The following is a 25,157-nucleotide window of genomic DNA, read 5'->3' as shown; positions in this document are numbered from 1 at the left end:
AGAGCGCAATGCTCTTGCGACTGGCTATATTCGACCAACCATGTTTCCTCTCAAAAGATAACGCGGATCCGTATATTATTGCAATCCCATATGGTTAAACCGCCACTGCACCAAGGATCGGAAGTTGAAACGTGTACATTTAGAAACCTCAATACTATGTTAGCTATTCCAGAAAATATTGACCCAAGCAACTAGAGGAGCGTAATCCCTTCCAAACGCTTATTTGTATAGCAACGAATTCAATTAGTGAAATGAGAACATAATAACTACTTTTTCTAAATTGATTTGAACTTAACTGTAACTAATTTCTGAAATTTATACTAGCTATTATGGGTTATCTAGTTTTTTGTGCCTAGAGCATTTATTGGTAGAATGCAAGACTTTCATATAAGAATTAGAGTAGAATCAAAACATTTGTTGCCTAGTTTGACATCTCTACTAGTTAAATAAATTCATAATATTTATATCTTTACAAGTTTTTCCTTATGGCAAGGCTATTTCTGTCAAAATGTATATAGAAGTGTATTAGAAATGAAGAGAATAGAGCGAAAAATAAAGTAAAATAATCTGGGGTGATTTTCTTGTTTTATTTTGTATAAAGAGGACGTGGTTACGGTAGATATTGCAAGCTTTGATATAACAAAGACTGCCTTGAAAAATCTTCAATTTTACATGGTTTTTTTTTTGTATAAATTAAGTGATTTAGAAGTTTTTCATAAGCAACAACATAACATTTTTCAATCTGAAATTTGGTCAACTTTTGAGTGAGAAAAAAATTTTCTGAGAATTTTAACTAGCGTTCTATATTTAGAAAAATCGATTTGAGCCGAGAACGCAGCAAAGAAGCGATAAAATATAAAGAAAATTTTGGGCGTAGTTTTAAACAATTGCAAATTTTTGCTTATATAAGTGGGTAAATAAATTAATTGAAGGAAAAGTGAAATGGCTGATGTGGGTTCGTCAAGCGCTGTGCAGCAGCCCCCTTCCTCTACCACTAGCGGTCATATGAATTCCATTCCTTTACTGGCTGCAGCTGAACTCTTAACAGATAATAGTGGTCCAATGCAACAACAGTCGGTTGGACAGGCTGGTGGTATTTCGTTAGCTGCCGGTAGTGTTAGTGGAGGCGGTGTGATTAATTCTGCAGTTACTTCAGCTTTGATACGCCCAACGTCAGCCTCAACTTCGTCAAGTTTGATACCACAACAACAACAAGCCCCAACTCAACAACAGACGAATATTAACAATAGCAATACTAATACCATAAATCCAACAGTTCCGGATATTGGCGAGCAGTCGTCGAAGAAGCAAAAGTTAGATCACCCATCCACTTCTTCACTGGTTAGTTCAGCAACCATTGAAAAGCTTGAAAGTCGGTTGGGTGGGATACTGTGCTGTGCAGTTTGTCTAGATCTGCCCAAGACTGCCATGTATCAGGTGAGTAATTCAAAATTGACTGAAAAATATAGTTTAGCATGAAGAAATCTAATTGTCTATGGACAGAATTTTACAAAACTATTATCTCAAAATATTTTTTGGTCAACCGATTTAAACTAACCTAAAGTAACTTTCGGGATATTAATTTCGAGACTGAATATTTAGATCGACCCTGTAAATATTTGGGAGCAAAATTTTTTATTACTAAAATCAGAGGTCTTAGCTTGTCCTTGAACATTTAATATTTATCTTCTAGGGTTTTTTTTTATCAAAGATACCTTTGCGGAAATTTTGTGTTGTTTTCGTATCAATTTTTAGAACTTTACTGAGCCCGGCAGACAAGGACACTGATATATTGATAATAATGCGGATTAAGGGTACAAGTATTCAATAAAACGTACATTTTTTTTCCTTTTTAAATGCAATTACAAAATTTTGATACTACCTTTGCTTGTGGATAATTGAGATAAGTTTACTTATATGTAGGAATCATGTTTACTAAAACCGGTTAAGGAATTCGCCTACCCTAGTAATTTTTATTATATTAATTTGTTTCTAATTCTTTTTAAATACCCTAATTATCCTATAATAACTGTATGACAATATGAAGTTTTAATTTTGTACATCATCTTACTTGTTTTTGTCTGTCAGTTATTTATATTGTTTCTTTGTTTACTTGTTTCGAAATAAAGAGCAGCAGCTGATTGCGAGTCACTCATGATTTTTTTTTGTTTCCCTTTTCTCTTTCCATCCAACTGTTTTATTAAAATTTCCATTTCTAACCTTGGTTTTTAATTTGATATGTTTATAGGCTTTTAGTTCAGAATGAATTTAAATAAATAGACTTTATGTAATTTATATTTATATAATGTGTGTAGATTTTATATAGATATACTTCACTACAAACTACCCACCAACCTTCAGTAAACTGTCTGCATATTTACAGCGGAGAAAATAAGATTATTAATTAATAAAGACAATTTTGAGCAAAAAAAGATGGAATTGCAACCTTAACCTGTTTTATAAAAACGTTTTTTTATAATGAAAATTTCAATGTGAGAAAAGACATACCAAAAGTCAACTTATAATTCTATTTCTAAACTACTGAAAATACATAAATGTAAAGAAAAGTATATGTGTTAGGTATGTTCTGCAACTATGCATTTACAAATTTTAAAATTTCAAAAAATATCAGGACTAGGTGAAGCTGCCAGTAATACGCTAAAATAGGAAAGCCTATATTTTTATTTATTTGTTTTAGTGCTTATTACGTTTCTAAGTATATTTATTAATCATCTATATAATATAATCATCAATATATCATATAAAAAATCTGCTGTTATTTTCAAATATATTGATTCTCCTCTCACATATTCTTTTCCTGTAATGATGCATACGTGAGGACTCTCTTAATTTTGTTATATTCTATAAAATTATGTATATGAACAAAGATACGTACGTTTGATCAGATACCCGTTTACGTGAAATTAACTTGCGGGCATATAAAGATATGAATGTTTATTTGCTTACAATTAAGCGCTGATTAATCTGTCAAGATTACAATATAGATGAAGTATATAAAATAAAGCACTTTGCTGCCACATTCCGTGAATCTTCAATGAAGTGTTTAAAAATCAAATCTATGCGTAGTTATACACCTTCTTCACCCTCATGCATTTTACCACACTATCATCATATTAAAATCATCATACAAATGTTTTAGTATACACTTCAAATGATTGGTTTAATTTTTTTTATAACTACTTCTCGTCGGACATATTTAATTTGTTGAATCTTTTTTTTTAATGCATACAAATAAGCAATAAAATATAATTTAAAGTAAGCGTAATCGACTTGGCCATGCTCTGCGCATTTACCCAAAACAAAAGGTGAATATAACTTAATTTCTATAATTCTATAAAAACATGATATATGAGATATTTACGATACGATATAAAATGCTTATCCAACAAACGGATGTTTGCACTAATTTACAAATAAATATCATAATGCGTGAGCATAGCAATGGTTATTCAAAAATTTAAATACAAATGTTTTTTTCGGTATTTATATTTAATTGCGCGCATCATATTTGCATAATAATTTGTTTGTAAAATTTTTTAGGATACATGCTATGCAGACGCATATATTTACTTTCTTCAAAACGCATAAGAGGAAAGAATAATTCTATTCAAAACGTAGATAGTGTGTACGCGTATGCGACATCTGCGCACTTAATTTATAATAAATTTCACTTTAGCGCAAAAGCGGTAATTTCTTTGTATGTCTCTCTCTATGTATATATTTTTTTGTATGTATGCCATCTTCCAAATATACTAAATTAGCTAGATGCGAAAGGTCTTTGGGTGTTTTGTAATTAAACTCTCAAACATAGTGTCGTAATAATTATTAGCTTATTAAGAATATTAGGTTTGATTTTATATTTTATGAATATTTTATAATTAAAATTGTAATATGCGGCTTACAATAAGATCCATCGGTTCCTCGCCAGATAAACATCCATACTTAAAAAGGCAAAATGTGAACATACTGTTTTGTTATGTGTGGTTTTATATATATATACATGTATATATACATACATTTATATATATAGGTGTACAAGTAAATACGTTTCTTTGTTTGATAAAATTGAACTTTATTTAGTGTAGACTTGTTATAAAGGTTAATAATCAAAATATGTACCATCATTACCTATGATTTTTTTGCCATTTACCTGTTAGTTTATGGATGCCATCACGGGTGAATCCTTGCCGATTTGGAGGCGAAATAAGGATCCACCGATTCTCGCACATCTTTAACTTACGTAGACCTCTGCGATCGGAAGGGGCCTGCGCGAAAGAATATGCGGGATAGGGTAAAATTTCCCAGTCTAAACTAAAAATTATTTGCTGCGTTACTTTTGATGGAGACGGGTGGAAGTATGTGGGTTTCATCATTTTTAAGACTAAAACTAACATTTTTGGGCCGAAATCCTGCACAGTGCTTTCTAACGATTTCATAACTTAGTGTGTTTTCAACTTAATCATTTTTGTAGCTTGAGTTGCATTTTTTTCACGTTATTCTAGTTAAAACAGGAAAAATGTACACTCAACTCTTTTTTGCACGATGGATGCTTTCCTTTAAAATCCGTGCAAAAATTAATAATTTTATTCGTTCCAGTAGTAGTAGTAGTAGTAGTAGCAAGTCACTAACGCATGTTGTGGGCATAAACTGACTGACTTTTAATCACCAATGATTTCCTCAATTAAATTTTTTGTTGTTTCTGTGAGACACTGTCAAAATTAGAATAAAAAAAAATGTTTTTTTTGAATTCATACTAGAATAAAATATTCGTGTAAAAAAAGTGTATCTTCTCTCATTGGTGTTGTTATTTCAAAGAAAGTGTAAAAAGGACGGGATATAGCTCCATAAATTACACCCATCTCTTGTAAATAGCTGAAGCTTACTTATATCAATATCTAAATTTGTATGTACATCTAATGTATGCACATCTACTATATGCATGTATATTTATATATTTGTTTACTGTGTACTATATTCTATAAAATGCTACAAAATTGCGGAACTCTGTCACGTAGCATTAAAAAAGTCGTAAAAATGATTAAAGCTGATGGGAGATGGAACCAATCACCAAAATTAGCAAAAAAAGAAATTATATTCGGCCATTAACGACTCTTTTACACCCACCATCCTTGTCTTAAAAAGCAAAAAAAAAGGGAAAATGATTTTTCCCATTTTGTTACATGTGCTGGAAGGTAATCTATAGGTATATGTAGCTAAGTTTATCCTTGTTTCTAGTGCAGGTTATAAGCAATGAGGAAAATCTACTGTTTTTTTTTGGTTTTGAAAGCATTTTAAGTTTATTTTGTACTACAGCTGTGCCGGTAGCCATGTTTGTTCATTCGTAAGCTGCCCCTTCGGTTCGATTTCCTGCTCGTAAAAATTTAGATATCGGCTTCAAATTTAGCTAAAACAATGGAAGTTCGTGCACACAAGTTGGTATTAAGAATGGGCCAAATCGTTCTAAGAATGTTTTAGAATATAGGAATTTACTTCTTTTATGCTTATTTCTCCGTAGTATTTCGAATGAAAACGTTGGATGGATATAAAAACTTCGGTTACAGCCAAACATAATTTGCTTATTTACTAGAATTGCTCTTGTAACTTTTAAATAATAAGTAAAAAACATGTTCGTTTTCAAAAGTGAAAAAATTGAAAACAGGGTTGTACGTAGTCATATTGTAGGTATATTTCGTGGTTTTGTTCGTTTTCAATACCAACCTGTGTGCAAGAACATCTATTGTTTTTGCCGAATTCGTAATTTATACATTCAGTGGGGCAGCCAGGAAAATGCGGATGACGGGCGGATCTGCTTTTATCAATTCGAAATTCGATATTGATCAAGAACAAGTGAACAGGAAATTTTTTAATAAAAGAAACAAAATTAATAATGCATTGGTGTTAACATTTCTTTTATACCTCACTAGAGTTGCCTAGCTTTCTCAACACGTAATATTTTTCAGGTTATATCACATTTAGAGATAAGTCTTGCCATTAATATTATTGATAACAGAGAAGAAAAATTACCACAGAGCGTCCGAATAGCCAAACCTAAATGAACGGAATTCTCTATGGGCTCCTTAATTACAACGAGTTTAGGGGGTAAAGAAGGCTGGGAGAAAATACTATGAAATTTATTTAGATCGGCGTAGTGAAGAGGGCTACCTGTTGAGACACATCAAGAAGATCAGGGTCAATAAATTGCTCTATTATCCTAATTACCATCCGTGACTTTCAATCTGACAAGCAAGGCTTATTATTCTACCAAGAAATTTAAAAGAACTCTTAACTTCTTCACAATAAATAATGATTCGTTCGGGACCAATGGAAATGTTAAAACAAATGGATGGAAATTGTGAAGGTAAAAATTGTCAGTGTAGACGAAATTCTGTTTCACTTTATGACGCGCCCATAATTAAAAAAATTATTTACGTTTTTGATGTGTTCAGGTGTGGCTATTATTACTTTTATATACACTTTTGTAGTAGTACTCATTGTTCGTGTATAACAATTAATGAGTTGAACGCAATGCATACAACATACACATCCTGCATTGCGGACAATAGTGCAATGCCCCAAACAACCAGAGCCCATAACTGCACGAAAATCATATGGTGCTTTAAAAATTAATCATATGGTTAGGTTTTGTTGCTTAAACATCAAAGGAAGAAATTTTATTAAAAAGTCTTGTTTGAGCAAATGAAAATTTTTTCAATTTTCGTAATTTAAGAAGAATTATGTTGTATTTCAACAACATTCAATATTCATAATGTTTAATTAACAATATTTAATATCAATTTACAACTTGTGCTTGAAATTTGAAATACAATATTTTATTTATTGTGTTTACATAAACATAATCGTTCTGCTTGTGAAAGCGAATGCATGCGCGAGAGATAAAAGTAGATTTCTACATGCGTTGCTGTACGAACATACAGTTCATCTACAACTGCAACTATTATTTATTTAGACACGTGAATGGATGATGGATTATATATAAGTATGCATTGCGTTTAACTAAAGTGCTACACAGAATGATCAGTTGAACGCTTAGTCTAGTCTATGTGCGTTGCTCAAGGAAAATTGTATGGTTAGCGTTTGCTTACGTATCCATTAAAAAATGAAGAAGTGCGAAATTAATGAAATGAGAAATTTCTTTAAAAGTGTGATTACGGGAAAAATTTATTAGTTACTGAAGTAAAAAAATCTATTAAAATTAAATTTATAAGATTAATTTGATCAAAATGCAATTTAATGATACACATTTAATATCAACTTTCAGTTCATAGAAACTTATGTAAATATGTTTATTTTAAATTTTCTTTTATTTCAAATAATTTAATTTTCTTAATTTTTTCTTGTTACAATGATAATTTTTAATAAATGAATGTAAATACTACAACGACGAAATTGTTGGCCATATGATTGTTTTCTTTTCACAAAAATACATCACTATTCTGCTTATTAAAAACCACGCGCGGAAATTATAAACTTTTCCAAAAACTCGCGTTTGCAAGCAAACAACGCAAGTTATACACAATTTTATCTTGACAGCTCGTGCGCCACGCACAGCGCATAACGCGATCATTGCATTGAGTACTTAAGTCTTTGGGCTCTCAGAAAAGTAGTTAGAAGTTTGCTTATACAAATACATGTGTTATGATATTCCAAGTGTGTTTTCTTTGTTTATTTGCGTCGTAGATTTCAATTATTTACAAATGCTAGACAGATTTGTTTTTTTTTTTTTTTGCTTTACTTAAAACATTATAAATAACCTGTTTTGCTTGTTTTTGTTCTTTTCATCCTGCTTTTAACTGCATTATTGAATATAAGTTTACTGTTTTTTATTTTACAAGTATATATTTTACAAGTATATATTGCTTTGGATAGGCTATGGATACACATATGTAATTCTTGTTGAAAGAACTCTAGTCACAGCTGTGCTGCTATTGCTGTGATTTTAATATTTCTTTTTTTTTTTTTTATCCATACACGCAGAGATTGTCTCATAAAGTAGTAGTGAGATGATGGGGAACGGCGGATACCTTTTTTGTGAGCACATATATATAGTACATTTTTTATTGAACCGATTGACCCTAGCAATTTTTTATCATATTTTCCTGATTTGTCTTATAGTATTTTTGATAAATTCCATCAGCTGCGAAATTATTCTGATATATTGTAAATTAACGTGCATCTATATATGTATATATATAAAATTACGTATAAATAAATAAGTGATTATGAATTTTTTGGTTTGATTGAAGGCATATAATAAACTGGTTTGTTTTGCTGAATTGCCCTAATATATTCATGTGATAGGTATTTCCTATTTAGTTAATCAATAATATTTCAAGATAAGTTTGCGGTCGAGGGATTATTCGAATTTTTAGTAAATTTTGCGTATAATATGCAATTTCATTTGATTTCATTGATTGTTCAATATTTTTGAATGCGTGTGCAAGCTAAACATGGTTCATTAAATTAATTGGAAATGAATATATAAACTTCAACAAAGAAAAAACAAAGCCCAGTTTGACAGAATAAATCAAGTGCTAATCATGCGACTCTCAAAATAAATGTTTCGGTAAGAAACCGGAAGCTTTTACTGTATTTTTTCTAATTTGGTATACAACACCTGCTCGTTTTCATTTCGCTCATTTATTTACATATAAAATGCCATACGGCTTATCATTGTTGATGTATCCTAAAAGGACCGAGAAGATAGCGCAAAATTTTATGGTGTTTTCTGTCTCATTCGTCCATTTATTCTTCATTTAGTGCGGAAATGATAGCCTTCTTATTGTTCTACGTTATGAATAGAAATAATAATGCGAAATTTTAATTGCGTAATATTAAGAAAAAATTCGAAAGTGTTTTTCGTAAAATAAGAGAAGGCGTTGCTTGCTCCAGTCTTCGATGTTAATCAACAATTACGAGATAATTCGATGTAAATGAACAGCATGAAGACAACGAAATCTAACCGTTTTTGCTTCAGCAAAATGTTGTCAACACTGCTTTCCAATCTACGATCGCAGGCTTTATGTGTGCCTTATACTTTTTTTTTTTTTTTTTTAAATAAAAGTAGGAATGTAAAAAGAAAGCCAAAAAAATATAACGTTTAAATAATTTGCTTAATTTACATAGGTATTATTAAGAAATTGTTTCATGTTTTTCATTTTTTGCACGGTAGCTTTTATTTATTATAATATATATATGTTAAATAAGTATGAAAGGTACATTAATTGAGCAAAGGAGAGGAAATTCTTCTCGTTTAAAATATCAACTTTTTTTTTCAGTGTTCTAAAATTTGTCCACTTTCCTAGGCAGTTTAAAACGAGTTACTTATTAATATATTGGATATATGAATGAATATCAATCGAATCTAAAAAAAGCGTTTAAGTTACAATTTTTTAGTTAGCCTTAAAATGTACTCCTTCATTTATTTGCTTTTTGATAAATATTAAACGGTGCCAGGAACTTATGATTGAGCCATGAAATTATATAGAATAACGTTTCTATTAATTTCCGTAAACATCGTCGATGGCTTTCTGTTTCATAGCATTTACGAATATCATTGAGCAAACCCTTTATTATGGAGACTGTGTGCAAGAATAACCACATGGTTGTTTCATTTTTTTTCACCCACTATTTGCAAAAGTAATAATTGAGCGAAACAAGCATTAAAACGGCAGAACTTGTTAGTTAAATATTTAAAAGAAAAATTGAATAATTTAGCAAGAAATATAGACTTAGCGTAAAACAAATTGTAAAACGAAGCAAAAAAGGAAAACAAACAAACCACGAAAGTGGTTTTACTTTATCAAATGTTGAAGTAAAAATAAAGCCCTCAATGGTTATGATGAGATATTGTGAAAATGTTATTAAATTTCCGGACGCGCGATCGTACCTTTAATGATTCAAAATAATAATTTATTAAAATCTTTCGCATAGATTTTAGAAAATCATTCTTTACTTAATCAGTAACTCCATATTTTTTTTACACTTTACAACACTATTTGTTAATTGCAAACAAACAGTTTCAATAACTTAAATGCACGCACTACGCGCATTATAGTTTACAGCAAACCATATGTGGTTTTTGGCGTAAATCTGGTAGTGTGTGTGATTGTTGTTGCAAATCTGGTACCATGTGTTGTCGCTGCTGTAAATGTAATACCGTATGTGATTGCGAGAGACGACCATTCGCAATTGTACTCAATTATTTATTTATTTTTATCGTTCCTAAATTTATAATTTATTCGTCTATTTTTTACATTATATTTGAATGTATACATTTGTACACAATATTTATCAGCTTTAAAAAAATTTAATATTAAGTAAAGTTCCCAAAATGCTCGAAAATATGCTATGCTTTTATTTATTATTTGTACTCCATTATAATGTACTTAATTTAGAAAGGGACTGGGTTTCTCTGCGTATGTCACTTTGGAAATTTAAACAAAAGGCAAAATTGGTTTTTTTTATGTTGTTTTATGGGAAAGTAATAGAGGTAAAAAGCGCTGTTGTTTTGATTTAAGCTTGGATGAATACAATGTGTAAATGTAATTTGATTGATAATCTTAAAATTTTAATAATCTAATATAACTGTCACCACAAAATCCATTATATTCGTTTTAGCGCGTTTTGTACGCAATCTACCTAAAATACAACGGAAGTCATTTCGAAAGATTTATAGAAAATAGTTTTCTTCTTACGTTAGGCTTTAATAATTACAGCAATAGGGGAAAGTAAGGGGGATGTACTATACTATATTTGAAACTATATTGTTTTCTGCAATATTTGCTCAAATTCCAACAGATTAGACCTTTCCGCAAGTAGTCTAGAGAGAGAAGACTCCTTAATAAGCGATATCACTTCCGTTTATCGGTTAAGGACATGATATTAATAAAGAGAAATTATTTTTAATATACTCTTAAAAATAAATAGTCTTTTAATTTTATTAATTTACGTTTACCTGTAAAACAACCGCTATAGAAAATATAACATTCAACTTAAAAAAAAAAAGGAGACTTACTCCTTTATTGAAAATGCGGCATTTCATTAATAAAAACAATGAATTTATTAAACAATTAATTTATTTTTTAATACATTTGAAAAAGTTTTTGTCAAAAATCGAATGTCTTTCATTTAAAATTTATTTTTTTCCTAAATCCACTTAATGTTGTGTAGCTTTTGCTAAAGAAAGAAAAACAGATAAGTGTTAAAAAAAAAAGAAAAAAAAATAAATAAAATTTTAGACCGTATCATGAAACATATATAATTTATATAACAAATTAAAAATAATTATAAAAGAATATATTAAATATTTGTGAAGTTTTTATATATCTATTTATCTATACATTCAGCCAAATATAATTTTAATAAAATATAAGTTAATGTATCTATTTTCTAACACAAATGATAAATTCAATAAAGTTTACCGCTGTGTTGATTGAACATATAAAAAAAAAAAGAAAACTGAGTTTATTATTTATTCCGCACGGCACAATAAAAAAGAAAGACAAATGTTTTATCTGATTTTTTATAAACAGACTATTCACTAATTTTTTTTTTTTTATTTTTTCTTTTCTCTCTTTCATTTGCAGGTTTTCAATAAATAAAAATAATTCATTACTTTAAATATATAAGACTTAAAATAAAAATTTAATTAATATTTGTTTGTTTCTTTTTCTTCCTTTTATTTTTCAACTATTAATCCAGTGTCAGATGGGCCATTTAATGTGCGCTGCTTGTTTTACTCACTTACTGGCGGATGGACGGTTCGTATTGCATCTGTACAACATATGGCGTTTTAAACGAACCTTTCTTTTATTATTATTCTTATCATTGTTTTTACTATTAATTTGTACAGCTTACGTGATCAGATTGCGACTTGTCCGAATTGTCGTGTAGAGATTTCTAAAAGCACAGCTTCGCGTAATTTAGCTGTTGAAAAAGCAGCATCAGAATTGCCAAGTCAATGTCAGGTAAATAAAATTGGAATACAGTTGAAATTGTCATATTTTTATTCAATTCTTTTTTTTTTCTCATATTTTTTCAGTATTGTAATAAAGAGTTTCCCTATAAGTCGCTGGATCGTCATGAACAGCATGAATGCCAAGAACGTCCTACGCACTGTACATATTCCCGTATTGGTTGTCAGTGGCATGGTCCATATCATGAAAGTAAGTAAATACATTTAAAGACATTAGAATAAGATATGAAAACCTCTCTCATTAACTTTATCACGTAATTAGAGACCAGTTTTGTCATATCTCCGTTTTCCATTGCCGAAAATAACTGTAAAATTAATGCGAATCACTCGCAATACGTAACTTTTATTTTTCGCATTCTGTTTTTATATGATGGATATCCCATAATAAGTTCATGACGGTATGTTCACATTCGGAAAATGTAGACATGTAAAATGCAAAAAACTCTCATGCTTTCCCCAGTTTTGAACGATTAAATTTCTGGCAAGTGCGTCTTGAAATTAATTTTAATTGACACGGCAGCTTGAGTACAAGCAATCAAAGTAATCCAAAAAGTTTTCGAAGGTCTAGGCAACAGGAAATGTGCCCCACATAAAGATCATTATAGGCAAGGGCAATGAAAATAAAGTGGCCCCGTGTATTTGGTGTAGAAAGCCCAAGCTAATATTAAAGTCTTTACAAGAATGTGATGGTCACATGACGTAAAGTTATCTTCTTCAAACACATATTCATTGTCGCTCGGATGATTTCGTGGTAGATCTCTACTTTACTTCTCTACAGCTTCTACCGCTAGCAATCCTACATATTGCGATCATTGTGTGGGAGTTTGTAAACTCCATGATATTTTCGGTCTTTGTGTGTCTAAGGTGATTCCAGACCAGTCTCGGATACTAAATCTGATGTGGTTTGTGCTGGTCGTTTTTCTGTTTGTGTTTGCATTTGTTTTGCTTGTAATGTTTACAAATCGAATCGTGATAGTTATGATGATGACGTATACGATGACAGTATCTGTTCACTGCTCAAAGCAAGTGCGAGATGTCGTACATACGCGTCACTTCCCTGCTTACACTTTGTGTAAACACGTCATCACTTATGGCTGAATTTTTCAGAGAATCGCTTGCAAAGATGTGCACAGACACATTAACAAAAAAAAAAAAAAAAAAAAAATTATTTAGTTAATAATTTTTATTCTCGATCAGTGTTATATTCTCAATCGATTTGCTTATATCTGCTTGTGCGTTCCTCGAATTAACACGATCGCAAGAATTAAGATTCTCGTTCGCATGTATCCTTGAATTGAGAAAGAAACGAAAGTTCACAATATATTTTAATACATTTCCAACGTACCTTTAATTATTATTATTAGAAATGGCAATATGATCCTAGAAGCTTCTCCGACACGCCTTAGATAGAGAAGGGTAGCTAGTTTTATTTTGACCTTTAATTTAAAAAAAATAATGAATCAAATTATCGTTATTTTAATTGTAGCATCTGAACATGAGCGCAATTGCTTACACCCAAACAAATCTGGCTATGAGGTTATGGCTGCTTTAGAAACTTTCGATTCCAAAATCAAAGAGGAGAAAAAAATGTTTAGCACACTCATTGACCTGTTGAGTTACGAAAAGATAATATTTAATGGTAAACTAAATAATAAATAAACTGTTATGAGTGATTGCTTTTTAAAAAATGAATTTTTTAGATTTGCAATTGAAACCGTATCGCACTGACGAGTGTCTACATAAACTTTTCTATGAAACGGCAAGATTTTCAGCATTTAATCAACAATGGGTGGTAAAAGCCAGAATTAATAACAATCAAAGGGATCCACATCATTTCAACGAACGAACTATCACTTACCAGGTTTGAATATAAAATTGACATTTTTATTTGTATATCAATCGACCATCGGAACCATTCCAAGTTAAATGCATTTTCTTCTTAACCTTCCTTAATAAGAGTTTAACGAAGCTTTACTTTTTAATAAGACTTTACCTTCTGGCTGCCATATTTCTATCGAAAATTAACGAAACCTTTGAGAGGATGCTTATCTATCTCTTCAAGAACAAGCTTTGATACAATGTACATATATGTAAATAATTATCTTTTTTTTAATTTATTTTTTTTTTCCAACTTTTTTTAATTATATGTTAAACATTTCAACCTCAGAAGGCCCTTTGCTGTTTTTATTTATTACCTTTCAATCATATTTTGCGAATTTTGAATTTATAAAATAAATAAATAAAATAAAAACATTTCTTCGGTTTAACGATTTACGTTGGTTGACGTAAACCCGTTTCTCTCTAACAATTTCGAAAATAGGCAAATGTAGTGAAAATTTTCCATTTTTCAAACAAGACAATTTCGTAAAGCAATTAGGAGCGAAACGAAATCTCGTATAAAAAACGGGAAAAACGTAAATTGATCAGAAATTCCTTCTCTTTTTTTTAATTTGACATGTACATCACATTTCTTGAAAGCGTAGGTATATACTCAAAGTCATCCTGTGTGTTCGATAGGAGATTGCCTTTTTGTCCAAAAATATACATGTTCACAAATGCTATATATATATTTAAGAGGTAACGAAAAAACTACTGATAGAAGTGTTCAAGATATTTGTGGCTATTGCGTTATTCTTCTTGTTTTTCCGACTATGCTTAATTGCTCCTTTCTTTTTTTTTTTTTTTGATAATAGCTCATATTAAAAACGAAAACTAGTACACCGATGAGTATATACTTCTTCGCTCTAAAGGGTCCATTTTCAGATATGAAGGTCTCTACACAAATCTATAAGCACGAATTCACAGAACATGTAAGTAAGACATATAAATAATTAAAAAAAAAAAAAATTAATTGCTGAAACAAGAGACTGTTTTAGAGGACTGTCTGCTTATGGCTGACTGTTTTTGAAATGTATTAAAGTAATCTGCAACTTCCGGTCACAGATTTTTTCGTGATACAGATAAACAGATATAAACAGATATGTTTAAGATATGCAAGCATTGTTTATATTAAATTAATATAAAATTATTTAATGTGGACATGAGGGCGCAGGAACGTGAATACCGAAAATGAATATCTTTTTTATTATCTTGCTTGACAACGGGATGAAAATCCAATTAAATATCCGCCGATTAATATAGATATTAATATAATGATCTTTCAAAATAGGGCATTATATGCTTAGTGGTCAAAGAAGGGGATCGATCCATTCGCTAATCGATTCATGTACCGAATTTCATCAAAAATATTTCAAAAACCTCTAACCTTGTGATTTGAAAACAAAAATACATAGACAGGCATCACACCTCAGACGGACAGTCAAGCTTAGAATCACAAACTTAATATATCCTTTACCACATGTAGTGTAGCATATAATGATTTAGCACACCATATAACGTTCTACAATTTTAAATTTAGATCGTTGGAAGAGGAGTACATTTGCTAGTTTCGTAGAAAGCGCGTTGAGAAGAAAAGCTTTTTTATTAAAAGAGATTGACACGAAACTCGTTTCCATTTTTAAGATTACAGTCATGACACTATTTCAATCGACCGACCAGGGTTAGTCAGACACATACGACTAAGTCGATTGCAGTATTCACACATGTCAAAAATACATATAATCTATGATGGGGCATTCACTATACAGCACAAGCTCTTCACAAATCTGCCAGTTGCCAGTTGCCAGTTGCCAGTTGGTGATGGTTGTGTACAAAATTATCAAAAAAACTTTGTCGCATACACACTTTCAATATTTAATCTCATAGATTAAATTCTCTTAAATATTATTATTGCAGAATACTGAAAGCGATTATTACGTTTTGCCTCTACCCGACAGTAATGAATGCAATCGTCTTCTAGCTAATAAAGGTATTAACTTCCGGTAAGTATTTTATTAATTATTGTAAATAAATTTTTACTTTTCTAATTGAATCTAATCTCTCTACAGTCTTTTAATGTTTTTACTAAATAAATAAATTTCTTCGTAAAATTAAAATTTTACCGTTTCGCAATTTTGAATATTTGAAAAATATTGATCCCTTTACTTCACTTGCCATTAAATTCTGGAGAATCGCGCGCATGCTGACAATTACAATTTAACTTCATTTTATGCGTGTGCAGCTATCACAACATTAAATGGAAGGATTCTGCTTTTATTGAAATATTAAAAAAAAAAAAGGAAATATTGTTTAAAAATTATTTCAATAATAAACTAAAGACAATGAATAATTAATAATTATACTTGTAATAAATAGAACTGGCAATAATAAAATGTTTTTAAATAACATTACAATAAGAGAAATTTTTATGGGTTTTTTTTTTAACATTTAAGTATGGTACAATCCGACAATTTCAATTCTTCCACAAAAACAAAAATTGGGCAGACAAGATTTGCCCTCCTCAGTTAAGGAAGCACTGAAAGAAGAAAAAACGAGGAGAAATAAAAATATAATAATGATTCAAAGAAAGAAAAAAAAAAAAAAAAAAAAAATAGAAAAAGCAAGAAGAATAAAGATTATAGAAATTGATATGAAGAATTTACTAAAAATAGTTGTAGACAAAATATAAGTAAACAAAGAAATAACTAATTAATAACTATAGCGTATAAATATCTACCGACATAAAGATATGACTTGTTGCGATTTTAATGAATAAGAATAATTTATGTGTAATATTTCTGTTTAATATAACCATTTCTTTATATATTTGTGTACACACATACACATTTAGATATGGTATCCGTTAAAGTTAATCTCTAACTGAAACCTTAACTTACCTAATTGGTTAAATTTTATATGTATTTTTAATGAAATTTATAATGGAATGAGTTTCTTTCAATTTGATTTAAAATATTTACGTAGCTCGGTATGTATGTATGTCCAAATATGAACAAACACATATTAAAATAACGTGCAAACATACATTCATAAGATCGTTGATATTTTTATTGTTTAATTGTGTTAATAGAGGATTTCCAACTAAAATATTATTATTGCTATTAAGAAAATCATTAAAGACGATAACATTTTTGTATCTAAAAATATATGAAATTTTCTAATCATAAAATAACGTAAATAGATCTCAATAATTATTTGAATTAAAGTATGCACATATATTGCATTTAAGCTAAATACAAAACAAGAAATACTAACACTTGAAAAAATAAAATTAACCCTAAGCAGTGATGAGCCTTTTCTTGCGGATAGAATTTTTCGCTATATGTATTCGTTCGTAATGAAAATATTCTATTTATTATAAAAGGATAAGAAGCATCGAATAGTTAAATATTTCTCTCTCTCTCTCTCTCTCTCTCTCTCTTTCTTTCTTTCTTTCTCTCTTTTTTCCTCTTCTTCTTTTTTATTCTCTCTCGCTCTTTTTTATACCTAAAGTGTAAAAAGAGATGTGTATGGGAATTAAACTCACTGTAAGACGCAACACCAAACATGTTATTGTTTAAGTCTCTCATTAAGTCATATTAAGGAAACAGATTCAAAATATATGTGAGAATGGATGTCGCCAAACAAGCGTATCGTTTCACTACATTTTCTACATATTATATATAACTTATTTTCTTTATATAAAAATATATGCGTACGAACATATATACATATATACATACATATATGCATACATACATACATACATAACGTATTATTTATAAATCTTTCGTCTAAACACAAAAAAAAAAAAAAATAAGAAAAAAAATTGTAGCCACGTTGAAGATGCATTGGAAAATCTTAAATTATTGCCATTAAATATGTTTTTTGCAGATTTTTATTTTCACTAATAATATATGCATACATTTAACATTTGTACAACTAGATGTTTATGTATATAGCTGGAATTAAACGAATTCTCTAATAGCAAAATAAATTAAGTATTAAGCTAATTAAATATAAATAATGATTTTTAAATTTTGTTTTTAATATAATTGCACTTTTCATTATTTTAATAGATTTTATTTTTAAAAGGACTTTAATGATATATATAATAAACTTGATATTATTATATAAGAAGCAAGTCTTTTGTTTCACTTTTAAAGCTTTTTACAAGGATGCATTAGCATATTTTGAAACAAAAAAAATAATAATAAATGAAAATAATTTTTTGCTTGTGTTATTTCAAATCGAGCACGATTTCACTTTCAGTTTCGCCTTGACATTTTCATTTATTCGATTTGCCACCGACAAAGGATGTTATTTTAATCCCTTAGATCCTTACAATTATCCTTTGTAAATAAAAATTGCATATATACGATTGTTTAATTTCCATAATAATTTTCCATTTAATCTAAGAGAGCAACTATAATCGAGCAATCGGACAGAATCGTTTGCTACTTTTTTAATCCCCAATTCAAATGTGTACAGTAAATACTGCAAGCGAAGAAGTGAAGTTAATAATATTATTTTATTTAATGCTATAAGTATAATTGTGACATGTGGTTTGTATTATTTTTGAAATTTAAATTTTTTGAATGTTCATTGAGGATTGAGGATTAAGCGCGCAATGTTAAGAACAGTCCTCCAGTTCAGACCTGCTTACTTAACTGCTTAAACGCTGCTTAATACTACTACGCTAGTTAAATAATTTTTTTTTATACTGCACGAGAATTGCTTAATGACCCCACTGTTCTAAACTAACTTACTTACTTACTTGTCGCGTATGTTAGAAATGCTTAGTGTTATGTTTATTACTCTATTATGTTGCAATGTATTTGCTAATTTGTAGGTTTGGATTTTGTCGTACGATTACTGTGTAATATTGTGTGAAAGGGATGTTGGATGTGTTTATAATAGCCAAATTTCGGGTGAGTGTGGGAATATCGTGTGGCGGTTTATTAAATTTCGCTGGTGTTGGATTTTGTTGTGGGTATAATGGGTGTTAGGGCGAATAAGGTGCAAAGGTATTAGGCAAAGTTTGCAACAAATCGGGAATGATCGCCATCGTAACTCTTAATCTCATGTTCGTGTCATTGTTCGCGGGTTCAAATTTCAAGTGCGACCTGATCTCTGATTCTCCGATCGTAGATATAGTGGTTGCTCAGTTGATAGAGATTAAGGATTGAGCACACACCCACTACTCTGCACCCACAACCTTCCTATCACTTTTTTTCCCCCACTTCTTTTTGATCGTCACCATGTTACACGAATGGAGGACATCTCCCTATATGAATGAGGATTACCCAAATAAGAACAATAATTCACACGACACTATTCTTCATATATGTGTACTTACATATGTATAGACGTATTACTTCTTTTTCTATGGATTACATAGAAATTGTATCCGGCTAATGGCTTTAGCAAAATTTTACTACAACAGAATGTAAAGCGAAAATTCTGCTTTCTTCTATATTACGTGAATTGAACTGTTTTATCTAACGTCAAAATAATAAGCAAGATTGTCAACTATTAAGTTCTTTACATTGATACATAATCGCTCTTTGAATGCCTGATGCCTGATGAATTTAAATTTAACATATGAAAGAATAATTATCATTCGCGTACTTATACATACAAAAGTATCTTTAGCGTAATAACTCAGATCCCGACAAATCAAATTTAGAAAACTTGTTATTTAAAAATAGCAATTCTTCAGTTCAAATTCAGACAACTATATGTTGGTGATCCTTTATTAAATCAAATAAAAACAATAAATTTCAAATCGTTAACTATATGAAAGAATTTCTGTTGGCTGGGATAGCGCTTTTATTTTATTTATTACGATTTCACATGTTGGAAGTGCTGCTGTTGTAAAATCGATGGATGCATGGCGTGGAAACGAGTGTACTAGGGCCCCTCTAACATAGTTGACTTATTCCGTGTGGTGCGCATCACTTGAATTATACAAATATATTATTCGTTCACAGCCCAAAGCGCGTAACTTACGTCTTATGCTTAAAATAACATGAGAATAATATTTAATGCAGTCGAATAATCTGCCACCATTGGGGATCCGGTGCGAAGACATTGACATTTTATAAAAAGTTCATCACTGATACTCACAGAGTATAATCCTACTGTACCGTACTATTCTGCTGTACATGTACGCATTTAAAAACTGTATAATATTGTTGAGCGATACTTATCTCGATTGTGATTCCAACTCTACAACGGTTTTCATGCACACACATATGTATTTACATAAGAATGCAAGTTCTGCGATCACACGCAATTCATTTTCGAGTTTCGAGTTTTGTTGCTGTGCGCATATACAATAGGTACGGGCAATGATCTCTCATATGTTTCACATCAGGCGTGAGCTGATTAGTTAATTTGGTCTTTCAGAATTGGTAACGCCTGTTTAGAGTTGCATTTAAAGAAGAAAGCAGCTGTAAATAGAAATGTATATTCTAAACTGAATTGTTTACTTACAAACAGCTGAACGAAAAGAATAATCTTAAATTTGTGAAAGGTAAGTAAATCAATACATTTTTTTTTGCTTGTTACTTGAATTGTCTACTTAATAGTCTTAATTCGTCAGAGCTTGTAGTCCACAACTTTGAACCATTAATCTTTTCATACGTCATCATATACTGTCGCTATTATTGATAAAGTGCAGAAGATCAACAAATAATGCTAGAACAACAACTGTGGTCTCTAGCGAAATAATGACCTGCAAGCCGAATTTTTCCAACACACCGAGCAAGTTGGTGCGAACATTGCTGGGTTTCGGAAAAAGATGTCCGGCGTCCAATTGGCTATGTAAAAAGATTTGAACGATTTGAAGGCCACATTGGTTAAAATGGAGCATCAATATAATGTGCAGGTTCGCCGCTTGAACAAATCTGATGTTATAGCCAGTGGCTTGCCAGTTGGCATTAGAAATTTGAGAGATCTCGTATTGAAAATTGCTGAGTTGTATAAAAGTAAGGTGACATGCGGATTTACAGCGCTGTTGCTATTTAGCCAATAGGAGGCAGGCGTTAATTAAGTGGTGGTAGATGGGAGGTGGTTGGTTTTGAATGAGTCCTGATGGGGTGGTCATATTTCGTGAAATTCCCGAGATATAGATTGTACTATTGGGGCAGGTCCACGAGGGGAACTGTGGGCGTAGTTTTATATATTTGAAATAGACTTGGATTTTCCGTTGTGTATGTGGATTTGGTTGATGGTGTGAGGGCTCATTTCTCCGCTTTTGACAACAGTTTTGAAATAGATCAGTACCAATATGATATGTGCGCAGCCGAATATTATGGAGACAAACATAAATTAGGTATTGGGAATTTAATAATTGATAAGATTATGGTGAGAACGAACCATTGGGTTACCACGGACGATGACTGCAGCGAGCTTAGACGCCACGTATAAAAATTCGAAATTCTTGGTCCAATTGCTTGCCGGTTTATAGTATACTAATCCAAAAATTAAAAAAATAGTTCAAATTGCATAAGCTAGGATTAAAAACCAGTTTTTAATATTTTATTTATTTATTGTTTAATTTTGGAAAATATAAACAAAATAAAAATAATACAATATGAATAGCTGAGGTGTAGAATAATTCATTTCTCAATATGGAAAATTTAATAAAATATGCTATATATTGTAACGTCCGCATATATTTTAATGCAGGGGTTTTGTCGGTCTGCTTTGTCCACTGGTCTATCCCAACAGAGTAGGTAAACCATAACAACGGTCTACCGTTAAGAAAAAACCTCTATTCATAACTCTCTCTCTAAATAATGCCTTTATGCGGGAGAGAATTATGAAAAGAGGAAAAGTCCAAAGTCCGACTGTATGATTTGACAATACATCGGTTGTTTTTGATGTCTTTTGAAGTTGAGAGTTGATTTGGTTTTTGGATAGCAAAGTGTAGAGTCTGTTTTAGAGAGTGCAACAGAAAAGTTCTGATTTATCTTGAAAAATTGATAGTGACTTAAAATCGAAAGACTGAGACCTGTTTCGTGAAATAGATCAACTTGAAAGAAAAAAAAGAAAGGAAAAGAAAAAAATTAAATGTATTTAACACTTAGGAAACATTATTTATTACCGTTCTAGCGAAAGACAGCTTAAACTTATTGTTAGTAAACTACAACGCAACTGAATAAAATAATAAGTAAATAAACCATACGATTAATAGACAATTAACATAAATAAATACATAGCTGAAATAAACGAATTCACCTTGAAAAGAAGTTTAATTTCTCTTTGACATGGAGAAATATTTTGACATTGGCAGAGCTTAAAGGAGGAAACGAAGAGTTTCTAACAACAAGAACAGGTTTTTGGTCAAATTTCCATAAAGAACAAACAACAAAAAGGGGAGTTATAAAGATTTCATAGCAACAACTTTTACCGTTACTACCGCCAGCCAGTCAAATAGTCATCATTATTTGCTAGTTTTCATCGTAAGTTATAAGTCTTTATTTTTTTTTCTAACTTTTATTTTTCTTTCTGTTTCCTTATTGATTTATGGTAAAAATATATATATAAAAAAAAAAATATATATATTTATGTGAAAAGAAAAAAACCGATATATATATATATATAAAACGTCACACTCCTTAATGTACTTAATATAGGTATCAATAAGTAGGAAAAAAGGGAATGATGAGTAGCTAAGTTGTAGGTATCGTTGAGAGGGGATATGGGTGGTTGTGCGTGTGAGTGAGGATAAGGGACAAGGAATACGGACTAACTGACCAAGAATGAAACAACGAACAACGACAGACAAGTACGGACAGTGTGACTTACGGTCACAGCTTGTGAGCAGGACGCCAAAGAAAAGAAAAATAAATAAAAGAATGGAATGAATTGAGAAAGCATCGACTGACAAAATTATGACAAAAACGGCGCACAACGCGGGAGCCGAATGTTGTTGTAATTTTACAAATAATTGTCAAAACAATATACATATGTGTAAGCAAATAAAATTAATAAATATATAAATAGAATAAGTTAATGACATAAAGAGAAATATAATAAACTACAATATAATTTTTTTTTAATAATAAACATTTTTTTTATATATATTTCTTGATATAAGAGTTTTAAATTCGTCAAAATAAATGATCAAAAGAAAATAAATTATGTTTGTTGAATGCACACTTGTTGTTTGGTTTTGTGTCGTTCATATACACTAACGCGCTTTCCATAGCCCATATTCACCTATTGTTGTCATTCAATTAACCAGAGAATAAAATCTAAGACTAAGTCTTAAAGTACTATCATCTAAGGTCATCGGCTTTATTGCCTCTGCCGCATTTGAGATTTAAACAATGAGATAATGAGGATGAAAGAGCAAACATGAAAATGGTTGCTAATTAAAAGTGTTAGTACTGTTATTGGTAACAGATACACAAAAGTCCCCAAGATTCTTCTAATCTCGATTTTGAACAAAATGTTGCAGCATCCATATATTTCTTCGTCGCTGGTAGAACTCTTTTTTTGCCAGAAAATATAAAGGACCGTGAGCAAGCTTTAAAATTCTCACGCATTGCTTACATAGGATGTAACGTTAAGTCTCTTATTCTTAAACGCGTAGCATACACATACGTATTTATCGATAGTTAAAAAAAGAGGAATATAGATCTAAACATAATCAAACAAACGACGGTGAGCATAATAAATATTGCGACCGAAAATGAAGAAGTATCAATAAAAATGAACCTTAAGCCGATGAATAATAAATGGTTTTTATTTCCATCATCGAAGGATGCGAGATGTATTCATTTCGTCAAAACGTTTGCAAAGCATCAGCATCAAACTTTGAATCGATTCAACCATTTCCGTCCGTTTGTCCGTTTATTGTAAATATACTCCTGGCAACTAAAATTAAACTGTTGACTTAAAATTTGGCACTTGAAGTTCTTGCACGTACATTGGTAATAAGAATGGGTCAAATCGGTCAAAGCCAGATAGAATGTCAAAATTACATTTTTTTTTCAACACCTTTGGAAAGCGCAGAAGCAATCTTCAAAAACACCGCAATGTAACAGTGAAAATATCCTTTCCAAATGTTTGTGGGCAGTTGCATGTTATTTCTTGCGTGATTTGGTTTCGTTAAATCAACTCAAAAATTTGGATTGTGTGTTAGTGTTAGTACTTTTGTGGTTAATTAAAACACATCTTCAATAGCGGGCAAAATAAATAGCAGTGTAGTCGACTACTTAAACAGTGTTATCAGCGTCTTTGCATAAGCACTTTTGAAGATAGTGAAGTTAATGTTACCTCATGCAAAAAAGAGACAATATCTGTAGTAATAAATAGTATAACTGACACAATAATAAGAGCGAATATCAAATACAATGGCGGTAACATCATCAACGTTTTACTTCGTGCAGTGAACATTAATAAAAGCAGCAACAACTACACAATGGTAAACACACGTAGAATGGTAAAAGCAGTATTTCGTATAACCGAAACCGCTATTTAACTCAACGATAACAGGAACAACAGCACAGGCGTCTTCACGATTTCGTAAATGTAAAATGTTTAGGTCAGGAGGAGCGGTTTGTTGTATGTGGGGTTTGTGAATCGGTAACTCATCTGAAATTGGGGGGTGGGAGATTTCAGTGGGGGTGATGTCATCATTGATCGGTCGAAAGGACTCCGGTGGCCCTGCCTTAGTTGTAGAAATCTAGACATAGATTTTTATAGACTGAAAACTTCAAAAATATAACTAAGGTATTTCTGGATCTCGTTACCAAGTTTACTGATCATTAATTTGCGTTCAATGAATTCAAGTTGTGCCCAGAAAGGGGTGGTAAGTATAATATAGGTCTGGCTGGCGACGGCGTGGTTGAAATAATGGAGCAAAGTTCAAGAGACTCCTTGACAGTAAAGATTGGGCCCTTTATCTTTCCTACCTCTTTAGCTCCTGGTAAGCAAAATGTGGATAAGATTGGATTCTTCGGCCTTATCGATTGACAAACTGGGTTTTTCGGATATAAATAATTTGTCAATTGAGATCGCTGTTCTGCCAGAAGATATTTTTCGCCCGATTGTCTGTATTTGGTTGAATATTGGGCCCAATAAACGGAATGGAAGTGATATTGTAAGACATGAATATAGCTTTTTTTAAAACTAATAATGAAACTTTGTGTGTTTAGTTCAGTATAGGGAACTGGGGTTGTCATGCTGCCGATCTCGAAGGCTGTGTGAGTTTTTTCTACGAAAGTTTGGTGCCGATTTTTCTGCAAGG

General features: G+C 30.9%; 1 protein-coding gene across 2 annotated transcripts; it reads left to right on the top strand.

Moving 5' to 3' along the window:
* Positions 1 to 574: 574 nt before the first annotated feature.
* Positions 575 to 16,193, top strand: LOC119645341 (cysteine and histidine-rich protein 1 homolog). Of its 2 annotated transcripts, XM_038045498.1 has the most exons (10): positions 575 to 615; positions 812 to 1,437; positions 11,743 to 11,801; positions 11,894 to 12,008; positions 12,083 to 12,206; positions 13,503 to 13,655; positions 13,717 to 13,877; positions 14,710 to 14,826; positions 15,812 to 15,897; positions 15,964 to 16,193. In XM_038045498.1, the coding sequence occupies exons 2-10, from the start codon at positions 943 to 945 to the stop codon at positions 15,989 to 15,991; spliced, it is 1,338 nt and encodes a 445-aa protein (XP_037901426.1). In that variant the 5' UTR covers positions 575 to 615; positions 812 to 942; the 3' UTR covers positions 15,992 to 16,193. The 2 variants fall into 2 exon arrangements, with proteins under 2 accessions (XP_037901426.1, XP_037901425.1); XM_038045497.1 differs by lacking the exon at positions 575 to 615 and having other exon boundaries at positions 637 to 1,437.
* Positions 16,194 to 25,157: the final 8,964 nt, after the last annotated feature.

This window comes from Glossina fuscipes, unplaced genomic scaffold (assembly GCF_014805625.2).
Source record: "Glossina fuscipes isolate IAEA_lab_2018 unplaced genomic scaffold, Yale_Gfus_2 1, whole genome shotgun sequence".
NCBI lineage: Eukaryota > Metazoa > Arthropoda > Insecta > Diptera > Glossinidae > Glossina > Glossina fuscipes.
Note: the sequence above shows the minus strand (reverse complement) of the source record. Positions and strands in the feature narration are given on the sequence as shown.

Bases quoted from the DNA above. Each gene is read 5' to 3' on its own strand.
- LOC119645341 (XM_038045498.1), top strand. From the start codon at position 943: ATGGCTGATGTGGGTTCGTCAAGCGCTGTGCAGCAGCCCCCTTCCTCT. The intron at 12,009-12,082 runs GTAAATAAAATT...ATATTTTTTCAG, and splicing joins AATTGCCAAGTCAATGTCAG to TATTGTAATAAAGAGTTTCC. The intron at 13,656-13,716 runs GTAAACTAAATA...TGAATTTTTTAG, and splicing joins CGAAAAGATAATATTTAATG to ATTTGCAATTGAAACCGTAT.